The 14,547-nt window shown below is 46.6% G+C and overlaps 1 protein-coding gene across 1 annotated transcript; it reads right to left on the bottom strand.

Moving 5' to 3' along the window:
- Window positions 1-976: 976 nt before the first annotated feature.
- Window positions 977-14,141, bottom strand: snx5 (sorting nexin 5). The gene is made up of 13 exons (XM_061228286.1): window positions 14,100-14,141; window positions 10,342-10,446; window positions 10,124-10,234; window positions 9,274-9,395; window positions 7,967-8,090; window positions 7,228-7,323; window positions 5,998-6,103; window positions 5,639-5,714; window positions 5,310-5,349; window positions 4,896-4,982; window positions 4,070-4,229; window positions 2,171-2,256; window positions 977-1,577 (listed from the first exon to the last, which is right to left on the bottom strand). Exons 1-13 carry the CDS (start codon window positions 14,133-14,135, stop codon window positions 1,527-1,529), a joined length of 1,200 nt encoding a protein of 399 aa, XP_061084270.1. The 5' UTR covers window positions 14,136-14,141; the 3' UTR covers window positions 977-1,526.
- Window positions 14,142-14,547: the final 406 nt, after the last annotated feature.

Genomic DNA, 14,547 nt, shown 5'->3' with positions numbered 1-14,547 from the left:
GGATATCCCAGCATGCACTGCGTCCCTGTGGAAGGTCACATGGTGGGAGGATATCCCAGCATGCACTGTGTCCCTGTGGCAGCAACATGGTGGGAGGATATCCCAGCATGCACTTCGTTCCTGGAGAGGCCACAAGCTCGTCTCAGCACTTCTACACTGACAGAGGGGTGAACACAAAAATACTGGCCTATAAGACCACAGATTGACTGAATTTAGACTGCCCAAACTTACTGATTAAATGAGGATAAAAATGCAAAACTGCATTCAGGCTGTCAGTCCGAATCCAGGCTGTTAGTCTGAATCCAGGGTATCGCAGGATCAATTAGGAAAACAACATTAACTTAGATGAGGCTCCCTGTACTCGTTTAAATACTCAACCTTAAGGGCAGACTTCAGCTAAATGAGCCACTGAGCTACTTGACAGTTCAAGTCTGAGAAGTCCAGTATTTGGGTTCCCGTGGCGATGGTAGTCCTGCCTGTACAACAGCACTACCAGGCCCGTAGTGCTTGATGGCCTCTCAGAGTCTACAGCAAATGGGAACTGTATTAAGGCACAAAATTACTGCAAAATGCCACTGGTATAAAAGTTTCTTAGGCACTAAATTATTCTCCCCAGTTTCTGGTCCAAACATTTCCGTCCACTCCATGATCATTCCCATTTTGTACAACTATCTGAACAACACCACCCCCACCCCCTGAACTCACAATGAACACCCAACACCACCCCCACCCCCTGACCTCACAATTAACACCAAACACCACCCCCACCCCCTGACCTCACAATTAACACCCAACACCACCCCCACCCCCTGACCTCACAATTAACACCCAACACCACCCCCACCCCCTGACCTCACAATTAACACCCAACACCACCCCCACCCCCTGACCTCACAATTAACACCCAACACCACCCCCTCCCCCTGAACTCACAATTAACACCCAACACCACCCCCACCCCCTGACCTCACAATTAACACCCAACACCACCCCCACCCCCTGACCTCACAATTAACACCCAACACCACCCCCACTGAGGACCGGAAAACAGGCCCGTTTTTCCAAGAGGTCGGTTCTGAGTAAAAGAGAAGCCCAGGCACAGGCACAGAGAAGCAGGACGCTCCTCTCAGACCCAAACCTGGAGGCAGCAGGGCACAGACGGGCTGGCGGGCGAGCCAAACCCGCCATCTCACAGCGACAGAGGAGAAGCCGAGGGTCTTGGGTGGGGAAGGCCCTGAACGCAAACACTCACGTGTTCAGATTCTCAACATGAATGCTGCAAGGCCAGAAATGAAAAGGACCGGAAAGGTGTACTGTTGAAATTCTTAGTGAAATAACATGGGCATTCAGACTGTGATTAGCGCTTCTGGGCCGGGGCAGGGCCGGTTTAACTCCAGCGCAGTCTGGGATTAAATGGGTGAAAAAAAAAGGGGGGGGGGGGGGGGGAGGTTGCAGGTTTTTGGGCTGGTGATGTGACCCCGTGGTGAGGAGTAAGGCAGGTCATGTGACTGATCACATGACTGGCATCAGTTGGTCTTCAGCAGCTCGATGCTGGCGTGCAGCAGGGACACGTTGTTCTGCAGAGAGAAACAGGCTCAACCTTCTGGAACTTTCTACACACAAGTAATAACTGTGCTGATATCAGGCCTGATGAACATCATTACAGCGTGTCTGAATCTACAGTGCATACTGGCATGCATCCAAGACGGCAAACATTTGCCAACATATTCAAACTCTTTTCTGTTCACCGCTAGCGTTAGCTAACAGTTTGAACACCCAAGTCTCCTCCACTTCTATTAAAAAGGCAAACCTAACGGGACATTCATTTTAAATCATTCAACAGTAACTGCTTGATGCGAACATAGTTTGCTGCGAACGTTCGCCATTTTGAACACACGTCTGGACTATAATAATAATACATTTTATTTGTATTGCGCTTTATATATTTTTTTAAAATCTCAAAGTGCTACAGATGAAAAAGCAGAAGTGCTATAACCCTCATACTGTTCTCAAACTATGGCGTGAAAACTACACCAGGTTGACTCTGTGAATCCTTGGTTTTTAAATGCTGTTATAAAAACATAGCTAGATGGACTGAGTGATTGAGTGACTGAGTGAGTGATTGACTATTCGAGTGATCACACAGCGAGATCCACACATTCACACGCACCTTGGCATGTTTGATCTCCAGTTCGGCCAGCTCCATTAGATTCTTCCGGAAAGCCACCACTCTCCTTCCCTTGAAGCTGGTGAGCTCTATGTGGACAGAGGAGAACATCTGCTGCTCATTTTGTGAGAAGCTGGACCTGAAACTGAACCTGGCAGAAACATTCCTCTTTGACAGCGCTGATGGTGCCGGTCATGATGGGGCCGGAGTCGGCCGACAGCCTCGGGATTTTCCACTCTTCACAGAGCCCACCAGAGCCCAAAACTAACAGAATAAATGTATGGCGTATTTTTAATGCAAGGAAAATGAACACTCCCTTTGCAGGTCAGGAAATGAGAATGCCATTTCGCAGGGGTGTAAGAGACAAGGGGAGACAAGGTGGTAATTTAATGGCGGAGTTGATGAATCCTCTGAGGTGTGTTGCAGTTTAACTGAACTGTGCATTCCTTACTGAATCTGGGGGAAAGTGTTAAAATGTCTGCTTTGTTTTAGACACAATAAGGTAGCATTTGTGTTTCACTGAAGCACTCCTAAATCTTACTCCCAACTCACTGATTTTTGATAGTTATGGCTGCAGTTTTTATCAATGGAAAATGGCTCCATTTTCTTTCAATGCCCAGTTTTCTCCATTGGTGACAAAGACAAAGGGAATCTATGTGCTTAGTAAGTAGCTTGCCATGGTGCAACTGCTTATACTTCAGGGTTCATACCCTGTTCTGTCACCTGGTTAGTTTGTAACAAACCACATTATATTACTTTACATTACAGTTCACAGACCATTACAGTACATAACACTTCACAGACCCTTATCCAAAGTGACCTAGCCAGCACAAAATGTTCTCACAATGTAAGAAATTTAAGCGTTATGGAACTCGAACCTGTGGTATATCATGGATATTGGCACGGCTAGCGGGGTGGTTAGGCAGGACACGAAGCCGGCACATCCCCTAGCTGTGCCAGTATCCACGATATACCACAGGTTCGAGTTCCGTAATGCTTTTATACAACGGTTACCACATTTACCTTTCAAAATTTCACATAAGAAAGGGAAGACAAACTTTAAATGAATGTATTCATAATGGAACTATGTTTTATGGTAAATGTATTCTTCCGCTGAACAGTAGTTTATTGGTTGCCAAGCAACGGTATTACTAAGGTTATTATCCACAATGCACTAGTTAAGCAACGGTACTAACATTAGCTACTTGCAATAATGTATACCCACTGCACGTTAGCTAGCTAGCGCTTACGTTACACCTGACGACACTGACACACAAGTAGCCTAATTTATCTCTGTTGCCGAGGTTTATCTGGACACTGTCAGATAACGTGGAGTTATTGAAATATGCGAGGATGTTGCCTTAGTTGTTAGTTATTTTCTTCATTCCTACTCCTTTCCAAATCCCCGAGAAGTCCAAAGAACACTTTAAAATCACTCGTTGTGTTGCTTAACTAGTGCATAGATACTTTGATAACGTTAGGCTACTAGCGACGAAATGATTATAACGTTAATTTCGGTTATAAAGTAGATAAGTCGTCTACAAATGCGGAGTAATATATATATTTTTTTAAAGTGTGAACATTCCATTTAGCATACATCATATCGTAAATGCCTATATCATGGATATTGGCACGGCTGAAACGCAAACTGACCAATAGAGACAAAGGACCGGACCTATCCGTTGTATAATAACGGATATAGCACAAACAAAACAGAAACTCTTCAGCATACGTTAGCCGCAGATCCAGTCTTCTGCTGAAATGGATATCCATACTGGAAAAATCTACAGAGGGAGCCCATGGCAGAAGACACTTCTGGGCTGGCCTACTGACACTGGTCACTCTGTGCTGTGATTATAACAGACTGTGCTGTGATTATAACAGACTGTGCGGGAAACGCACCTTTCTTGCCGGACTCGGAGAGCTTGTTGAACTTCTGCAGGCACTGCTGCTGGAAGTCCTCGGCCTGGGCGATGTCTTTGCCCTTGAGCCGCGCCTTGTCCAAGGCCTTGTTCGCGTTCTCGTAGTCCGCCAGGGCACGTGCGCGCCTGTATAAGAGGTCCTGAGGGAAACACAGCAGGGAGCTAAGGAGGGGGAAACATGCGAGCAAGCGGAGGGCAGAGGGGGTTCTGCAGCCCCTTCCCTTAATAACTAAAAGTTTTTATAAAAAACATAGGAGGGGGGGGGGGGGGGGGGGGGGGGGGGGGGGGGCATGGGTCTGAAAAACCAACCAATCACTACACCAGCTGGTTTCAGTAATTTCAGGAATTAGTTCTCTCCTCTCTGATTGAAGGTGTGTTAATGAGTGAAATCAGCTGGTGTAGTGATTGGTTGAAGGTGTGTTAATGAGGGTGACGTGATGGTGTAGTGTTTGGTTGAAGGTGTGTTAATGAGGGTGATGTGGTGGTGTAGTGTTTGGTTGAAGGCGTGTTAATGAGGGTGATGTGATGGTGTAGTGTTTGGTTGAAGGTGTGTTAATGAGGGTGATGTGATGGTGTAGTGTTTGGTTGAAGGTGTGTTAATGAGGGTGATGTGGTGGTGTACTGTTTGGTTGAAGGCGTGTTAATGAGGGTGATGTGGTGGTGTACTGTTTGGTTGAAGGTGTGTTAATGAGGGTGATGTGATGGTGTACTGTTTGGTTGAAGGCGTGTTAATGAGGGTGATGTGATGGTGTAGTGATTGGTTGAAGGTGTGTTAATGAGGGTGATGTGATGGTAGAGGCTCTGACCTTGGCCGCCTGGATGTCCCTCATGTAGTATCTGAGCAGCTCCGTCAGCTTCAGCTCCTGGTCCGACGCAACCCTGCCCTCCACCTTCTGCCACAACGCAACAGAGCCAACCAGAAATGTGAGCGGTGTGACCTCAGCCAATCAGAAACGTGAGCAGTGTGACCTCAGCCAATCAGAAACGTGAGCAGTGTGACCTCAGCCAATCAGAAACGTGAGCAGTGTGACCTCAGCCAATCAGAACATGTCTTATGCTACTGTAACCAGAAACCAGCAACATGGCCATGACAAATTATTAAATTACCAGAAATATACAATAACCATGTTGTAAAGATCAAGCCACACATCAGCATAGCCAATAGGAAACATACCATGTGTGGGTTTAACCAATCAGACCTACGCCATACACAGCCTTACCCTGAGCTTCTCAAAGAGGTCTGCCAGCTTCTCCAGATGCCTGAAAGTAATAGTAACAGTGAGCAAGAGTGAGCAGCAGTGAGCAACAGTGAGCAACAGTGAACAACAGTGAACAACATTGAGCAATATCGAGCAACATTGAGCAACATCAGGCAACATTGAGCAATGTGTCTGTTGTGTGTCCTGTGGTGGGCGGGTCATCCTCTGCTGAGTCAGATCTGAGAGATGACCAGCGAAGGCCGTCCGTTTCCTGGAAACCAGCGCGAGGGAGAGGCCAGGCCGGAGGTCACAGAGGGGTCAGGAGCGTGCGGCGGGCAGGAAGGACTCACGGTTTGAGAGCCGTGTCGTCGTCAGCAGACAGGCTGTTCAGCGTTGCAGAGACGTGGATGTAGTCATCCGCCACATCTGAGCAGGGTAACAGAGACATGGTCACAGAACAGCCTCACTCACTCACTCACTCACTCACTCACTCACTCACTCACTCACTCACTCACTCACTCACTCACTCACTCACTCACTCACTCACTCACTCACTCACTCACTCACTCACTCACTCACTCACTCACTCACTCACTCACTCACTCACTCACTCACTCACTCACTCACCCACCCACCCACCCACCCACCCACCCACCCACCCACCCACACAGGCTAAACTTTCATACCCACACAGGCTAAACTTTCATACTTTTATGGCAGCGGGTCATTTTCTCAGCTTTGGCTGTGGAGTCCTTGATCTTGCTGTAGTAATCGAGCAGGAAGGTTTTCTCCTGGTCAAAGAATTCATCAACTTCCTGTGAGGAGAGAGAGAGAGAAGGATGGAGGGAGAGAGAGAGAGAGAGAGAGAGAGAGGGAGGGAGGAGAGATAGAGAGGGAGAGATGTAGAGAGGGAGAGATGTAGAGAGGGGGAGAGAGAGGGAGAGAGAGTGAGAGAGGGGGAGAGAGTGAGAGAGAGTGAGAGAGGGGGAGAGAGAGTGAGAGAGGGGGAGAGAGAGTGAGAGAGGGGGAGAGAGAGTGAGAGAGAGAGAGATGGAGGGAGGGGGAGAGGGAGACAGGGAGAGAGAGAGAGAGAGAGAGAGAGAGGGATCGAGGGAGAGAGATAGAAAGGTAGAGAGAGAGAGAGAGAGAGAGAGAAGGATGGAGGGAGAGACAGAGAGATGGAGAGAGGGGGAGAGAGAGAGAGAAGGATGGAGGGAGAGGGAGAGAGAGAGATGGAGGGAGGGGGAGAGAGAGCGAGAGAGAGGGAGAAGGATGGAGGGAGAGAGAAGGATGGAGGGAGAGGGAGAGATGGAGGGAGGGGGAGAGAGAGAGATGGAGGGAGGGGGGGAGAGAGAGAGATGGAGGGAGGGGGGGAGAGAGAGAGATGGAGGGAGGGGGGGAGAGAGAGAGATGGAGGGAGGGGGGGAGAGAGAGAGATGGAGGGAGGGGGGGGAGAGAGAGAGATGGAGGGAGGGGGGGAGAGAGAGAGATGGAGGGAGGGGGGGAGAGAGAGAGAGAGGGGGAGAGAGAGAGGGAGAGATCGAGGGAGAGAGATAGAAAGGTAGAGAGAGGGAGAGATGGAGAGAGAGGGAAAGATAGAGGGAGGGGGAGAGAGAGAGAGCAAGACGGAGGAGAGATAGAGAGGGAGAGATGTAGAGAGGGGGAGAGAGGGGGAGAGACATAGAGAGGGAGGGGGAGAGAGGGAGAGGCACAGCCTTATATAAAACTCAAGCACAAATTCTCAATGGATGCAGCACGACACCATTTTGGAATCACATGTAGGAATTGAATTAACAGCAATAATTAATTAATCAATCAATCAAGCAAGCAATCAATAACTGATGAAGCTATGTTGCTCAGAGTATTTTAATTTAAGAGCATAATTATGTAATGGGCATTATCCTGGAGGGGTGTGGCTTTAAGCAGTGACATAACAAACCTTTATCCCAGAGATGATGACCTCGTCGGCGGTCTTCACCATGTTCCTGAAGAAGCCTCCAAACATCTCCTTGGCGTTCTTCCTCCGCACAGTCAGCTACACCATCAGAGAAGGAATTTAAAAAACTCCATCATCGTCTTACAGAAATAACACACTGCATCATCGTCTTACAGAAATAACACACTGCATCATCGTCTTACAGAAACAACACACACTGCATCATTGTCTTACAGAAATAACACACACTGCATCATCGTCTTACAGAAATAACACACTGCATCATCGTCTTACAGAAACAACACACAGCACATTCGCCTCGAGTGCCGTCATATGCACACCCGGGCATGTTCAGTCAGATTCTACAGAGCAATAAATCACCCACAAGCATTAAAAATTCACAGGACGAAAAAGGATGGAACACCATTTTACCAACTAAAGAATAAATATTCTGAGTCTTATTTTTATTAACATTAAATCACTGAAGCAGAACTGAACAAACACTCACTCAAGTTTCTGGGGATCAAAATGCAAAAGTATCTGCTCTGAACAGAATACTGGACAGAGTAGAATAGAACCAGACCCAAAACGTTCACCCCGTGGCAACTAAAAAAGCTGCCATTAGTGCTGACATCAGCAGGAAGGATCCGGCCAAGGTTGCCACGACATTTCCCCCTCACTGCAAGAGCAGCGCTTTCACAGGAAGCCGCAGCACGAGGAACGTCCTGTCCGGGACACTCACGTCCTGGTCGTACTCCAGGAAGATCTGGAAGTTCCGGTCTGTGCTCAGGATGGGGTGCGAGGACAGGCGCTGGAGGAAGATCTCGTGCACCTGAACCGTCTTCTTAAACACGGCCAGGTACTCGCTGGAAAAGAGCAGACAAGGCCAGTCAGTACCAGAGCGCCAGGTCAAATACTTCACCGTTTTGGATTCAAATACTCTTCAAATGCTTTACTGAGCTTGTCTGGTGTATTGGAACCTACGAAATGCTCTCAAAAAGTGCAAACTCTCAATTGGCTCATACACACCAGCCAAGATCAACTGAGCAGAGAAAGGTATTTGAATCCAAAACAATTGTGTATTTGTGTATTTGACCCAGGTCTGGTTCATACTAATAAAAGGATGTTGGTACATTCAATGAGCATTAGCATTATCATTATCATTATCTCTAAAATGGCAAATCTGCCTTAAATAGCTACAAAGTGATGAAATGATGAAAAAAAACATCAACATCTTAATCAGTCCCACATAGTGATGGGAAAATGAAGATTCATGAACCCTCTAAAATGGGTGGAGCTACAATGAGCTGTCAATCATTGACTTGTTTGAACCAACTAAATTACTCTCTACAGCAAACCACAGTGACTGTTGCAAATAGATGCTGATCCACTCTTTCATGTTTTCCAGAAATGTAATTCTCCATATCAAGGTCGCCAATGTGAAAGAGCAAACACTGCTAGGTCAAATCAGGGTTTACTGCTGACAGTGCTAAAGATGTTAGCATTGTCCCTGAAACGGAAAAACAACCCAGAAAACTGGTAAAATCTACTAGATGCTTAGAGCTTTCAGCCAAGGATGAATTCTGAGTCCATGTAATCATGAAATTATGATAATACTTAATAATAATTGTAATAATAATAATAATAATAATGCTTCAGGTGCTTGTTATGCATCTCTTTTCTCCAATCATACAGTTCTAAATTTGAAGAATAAAAAGTGAAGTCTGTAAGTATTTTGAACACTCTGTGCTCCAGCAAACAAACAGTTGAAATAAAACCTCCTTATGGTTAAGTGCAGACGTTCAGCTTTGAGGGTTTTCACATCCAAATTTGTTGAACCGTGTCGGAATTACAGCGCTTTTTATACAGTCCCACCACTTTTAGGGGGACCAGACACTGTCCAAATACTTACAGACTGCACTGTATGTATGGCCACCCTTTGCTTGTATCCCCATGAAATGTTTGACTTGTGCTTGTTGTGAGGCTTTTATTTTGTATTTTACGGCCCTGGGAGACCTTTGTGCTGCGGTGAGTGTGGGAGATGCTCACGCTTCCAGTTCCTGCTTCATCTTGGTGTACTCCTCCTTGGTCATGGAGGCCTCGCCCTCCCCCAGCTTGTGCATCTTCTCCCGGGGGCTCTCGAAGTCTGGCCTGGGGGGGGCCGGAGGGATCTGGGGGGGTTCAATGGATTTATGTAGCACTTTCATCCAAAGCGCTTTACAATGAATGCCTCTCATTTACCCATTCACCCACACTCACAGGGCAGCACGCAGGGGGCGGGGCAGCAGACAGGGGGGGTGGGGCAGCAGACAGGGGGCAGGGCAGCACGCAGGGGGCGGGGCAGCACGCAGGGGGCAGGGCAGCACGCAGGGGGCAGGGCAGCACGCAGGGGGCAGGGCAGCACGCAGGGGGCGGGGCAGCAGACGGGGGCGGGGCAGCACGCAGGGGGTGGGGCAGCACGCAGGGGGTGGGGCAGCAGACAGGGGGTGGGGCAGCACGCAGGGGGTGGGGCAGCACGCAGGGGGCAGGGCAGCACGCAGGGGGCGGGGCAGCACGCAGACACACTCTGGCACACAGGGCCAGGGGAAACTCAGGCTGTGCTACTAATCAGAAAAGCTTGTTACGCAAGATGCCCCTGACAAGGCCACTCCACCCGTATTTCTAAAGAAGAGGGTGTGTCTGGGTTAGAAGCGCTCATCCTGGTATACACACAACGTGGTGTACTAACACAGCTGTGGTCCACTCCTGCAGGCCTGAGAGATCAGCCCTTACAGCTGCACCCTGCTTTGGAATACTCTCCGTGTTGCAATAGGCTGTGCTGGTCTGTGCATTTGATGGATTTTCTCATTTTTCTCCCGATATTGAAGGTGAGGAGCGCCGGCCCTGCTGAAGGACTCACGATGAGGCCAGCGTACTCCTCCGTCTCCACCAGCGTGTCGTGGAGCCAGATGAAGTCCTCGTGCTGCCGCGGCACGGAGAAGTCCTGCTTCTGGAACGTTCCCAGGGTCGTCTGAGCAGGAAAACACGTTCCATCAGATCCAGGCATACCGCCCGGTTAACGTTTACAATCCAAAGGCTGAGGTGGCTGTGGTTGGCGAGCACTGAGGGGATTTTTACCTTGGTGTGGACGGTGAACTTGACCTTGTCACGCTCGCACAGGGCGTCAGGAATATCGATGAGCAGAGAGGCATCACTGTTCAGGTCCACAGACACAGAGCGGGCCTAAGACCCAGGAACAGGTCATTAAAGCCCACATTTAATCACAATCTATTTCTCAATATGTCACCCTGTGTCACTCACTGTTGAATGAATGCAATGGCATACATATAAATGATTAATTTTTTAAGACTTATTTTACATTACATTACACTACATTACATTACGTTACGTTATAGGCATTTGGCAGATGCTCTTATCCAGAGTGACGTACAACAAAGTGCAAAGTGCATACCCATAACCAGGGACAAGTGTGCTGAAAAACTCTAGTGGTGCACTTCATTGTACGACGCTCTGGATAAAAGCGTCTGATAAATGCCTTGTAACGTAAAAGTACAGTTTCAAGTGCTAGGAATGACCACAAAGTTAAGGACTTGGGCCTTGTAGATTAATCAGGCAATGGATTATATCTATAAAACCATTTTTAAAGAACCGAATGAATAGATATTTTCTCAGATACTTCAGGTTTGTCATACAGGCTGTCAGCGAGTCATGGGGACACCACATAGAAAAGATAATTTCCCAAACTAAATGTTAGATATTACTTTCTTTTTTAAATCAAGAATATTTTGCTCCATGACAAATAAATAAGCAGAAAAAAGAACTTCTCATACTAAAGTTAAGTGGAGTACCAGAGCTGGGTCAAAAACATCACAAGCATGTGGAGAGAGCACTACAGGCTACGTCAACGAGACACCGGTCCAGAACCACCCACTGTTAATTAACTTTTGATACCTCCAGAACCTCCCACAATTAATGAACTTCTGATACCTCCAGAACCTCCCACAATAAATTAACTTCTGATACCGTCCAGAACCTCCCACAATAAATGAACTTCTGATGCCATCCAGAACCTCCCACAGTTAATAAACTTCTGATACCGTCCAGAACCTCCCACAATAAATGAACTTCTGATACCATCCAGAACCTCCCACAGTTAATAAACTTCTGATACCGTCCAGAACCTCCCTGCAATTAATAAACTTCTTATACCATCCAGAACCTCCCTGCAATTAATAAACTTCTTATACCATCCAGAACTCCCAGCAATTAATGAACTTGATACCATCCAGAACCTCCCTGCATAATTTGTGGGCGTGTGTGTGTGTGTGTGCGCGTGTGAGTGTGAGTGTGAGTGTGAGTGTGAGTGTGTGTGTGTGTGTGTGTGTGTGTGTGTGTGTGTGTGTGTGAGTGAGTGAGTGAGTGAGTGAGTGAGTGAGTGAGTGAGTGAGTGAGTGAGTGAGAGTGAGTGAGTGAGTGAGTGAGTGAGTGAGTGAGTGAGTGCGTGCGTGCGTGCGTGCGTGAGTGCGTGCGTGCGTGAGTGTGTGTGTGTGTGTGAGTGAGTGAGTGAGTGAGTGTGTGTGTGTGTGTGTGAGTGAGTGAGTGTGTGTGTGTGTGTGTGTGTGTGTGTGAGTGTGTGTGTGTGTGTGTGTGTGTGTGTGTGTGTGTGAGAGAGTGTGTGTGTGTGTGTGTGTGTGTTCAGCTGATGAGTCCGCAGATCAGAGCGCAACTCTCCATTTCCTCTGGAATGTCTCTCAGGAAACTTGAGACAAAACCCAGAACCCTCACAGAACCCTCTCATACGGCCTGTTAACTCAGAACACACCCAGCACACTGAGTGCACTGAGTAGGGCATCTGGCATTGGTACAAAACATTGGTACTAGCCTTCCAAGCAGTTAAAGGGTCTTCCCCAGCTTATCTACAAAAAATCATCAGACCCTACACCCCTGCCAGACCTCTTCGTTCAGCCTCCACAGGCCGCTTGGCACCTCCCCCTCTCCGAACCTCCACATCACGCTCACGACTACTCTCTGTTCTGGCTCCACGGTGGTGGAACAAACTCCCCGTTGAGGTCAGAACTGTAGAATCTCTCCCCACCTTCAAGCGCAAGCTGAAGACACACCTCTTCAAGCAGCACCTCTCCCCATCCCTCCCTACCTCCCTGTGAACCTTAATTGTTGTCTCTGTGACTTGCTTTGTGTATTGGTATTTTTAGTTGGCTAGGTAAGCAGTGTTTGGATAGTTAACTTTGGTCACTTTTGCTGTTTGTTTGTTTGTTTGTTCTCAAAAAAAAAAAAAAGAGGCCCTTGTCCTTATCTTTGTTGTACAGGTAGCCGTTGAAATTGTACTTCCCTCTAGGGTCTTTCAGCGCACTTATCCCTGGTTATGGGTATGCACTTTGTTGTACGTCGCTCTGGATAAGAGCGTCTGCCAAATGCCAATAATGTAATGTAATGTAATGGCTAGTAGGGCATCTGACCTACTGTTGAAGTCTCACCAGCCTGAATGTGGACCAGATGCACTTCCTGCATGAATACTGGTGTATTATAGATGAGAATTTTCAAAACAAAGACAAGCACAAATCATAAAGGTCCAGTTTCTTTGACACAGATTAACCCTAGTCTTAAAGAAAAATTCAATGAAGATCTCCCCTGAAAAAATGTTTATAGTCCAGCACTAGGCTTAATCCGCGTCTGAAAACCAGCCCAAAAACTACTTTGTCAACTCAAAATTTCAGAATAATGGAAATAAAAGGTGAACTGAAATTAAGCAATCAATGATAGGACATGTGAAGGAAAGGAAAATAAGCAACTTACGCTGCATATTGAATAACACGTACACGACTGCACCTAAAGCATCGGAGCACTGCCCCCAAACTGGCCGTTTCTACAGCTCTTTAACTACAGAAACGAATACAATTATTAACTGACAACATGTTCTGGAAAGAGGTGGAAACAATAAAATAATGGTATTGTAAGACCACTTGAAGTCGACACCAAGCCGATGGACAAATGAATATTTTAGCAACATTAAGGACTGATATACTGTACTAGAGATCTACTGGGTCTCAAGGGGCCTTCTGAAACGTATGAGTACAACATAAGTGGTAAGATAGCTAAGATAAAACACAAGTACAGCTATGTGCGTCTTAGTTCTTTACACTAAATAGCCAGAACAGATTTGGGAATCGAATGTTGGGAATCGAATGAAATCCTTGGTGTCAAGGAAACTCAGCTGGACATTCTGCGAGCGAGAAGAATAATTATGTATGTAGTACTTAGTTACAAAATAATCAGACGCAGAGGAACCCGTACAATTCGCATGGACATTTGACAGATAGCTTCTCAACATTGTAAGACTAAACAACTTTGTTACGCTATCTTTTAAAAACAGCATCACCATGTTGTTGACAGAAAATGTTACACTGCTGCTCAAATGTTGCCATCTCATTACAGCGGTAAACGTGTATCTATCTTCTTCACATTTCAGGCGAACGTACGGTCAATGGTCGAGTTCAGTGTGCAATACAAATATGAAATTTTCACGGGCGTATGTATTTTTCATTTTAATATCAGCAACAGCAGCGCAACTTGCAGACAAGTTAATACTGCCGAAGAAAAACCCCAAGTCTTATGGATTCCAACTTGTGGTACCTAACGCAATTTTGCTAAATTGAAGATCGTTGCTAGTTACCAAATTGATTGTGGAAATTAGCTGGCTATATGAGCGAAAGCCATGGCAATGTAAACTGGGATGGATAGATCAGCAAACTGTCTCTTTATTTCTTATAGCTACAGCTAATTTAGCAGGCTGTTTAGGTGTTAGCACGCTACGTTAGCTATCTTGCTAGTATGGAGGAGGTTAAATATGCACTCACCTTCTCTTTCTCGTTTTCTTCAGGTGTAGATGCCATGATTCAAGTGACAGTACAACTATCTAGCTAGCTAGATAAGTTCCCCTAACTTGTTACAATAGTTTACATTAACTAATACGCCCAATTCACAGCCTACCACTCTATGGCTCCCACTTACTACCACATACCTTCGCTTAAACCCCGACCATAAACGTTTCTGATTGGACTATGTGAGGTTCTATCACCCGCTTATTCATGAAACTGTACAAACTGTGCGTGTCTGTTTTTGGTTCAAGAGGTGGTTGGTGGGTCGAATCATCACTTTCAACTGTTCGGTTCATCACGTGCTCAACGTCGAGAAATGCATTATGGTTCGTGTAGTTTGAATGAATCTCTCGAAACAGATCTGAAACTGAAAATATGTAGATAATAAACTACAAACCCCACGTATTCAATAAACGGCATACGGGTT

Source organism: Conger conger, chromosome 18 (assembly GCF_963514075.1).
Source record: "Conger conger chromosome 18, fConCon1.1, whole genome shotgun sequence".
NCBI lineage: Eukaryota > Metazoa > Chordata > Actinopteri > Anguilliformes > Congridae > Conger > Conger conger.
Note: the sequence above shows the minus strand (reverse complement) of the source record. Positions and strands in the feature narration are given on the sequence as shown.

What these genes read in the sequence shown, in the direction of transcription:
- snx5 (XM_061228286.1), bottom strand. Translation starts at nt 14,135, where the DNA reads ATGGCATCTACACCTGAAGAAAACGAGAAAGAGAAG. An exon ending in AGGAGTACGCTGGCCTCATC is followed by an intron (nt 9,396 to 10,123) that starts GTGAGTCCTTCA and finishes GAACCCCCCCAG; the next exon opens with ATCCCTCCGGCCCCCCCCAG. An exon ending in CTCCGAGTCCGGCAAGAAAG is followed by an intron (nt 2,257 to 4,069) that starts GTGCGTTTCCCG and finishes CTGTCCACATAG; the next exon opens with AGCTCACCAGCTTCAAGGGA.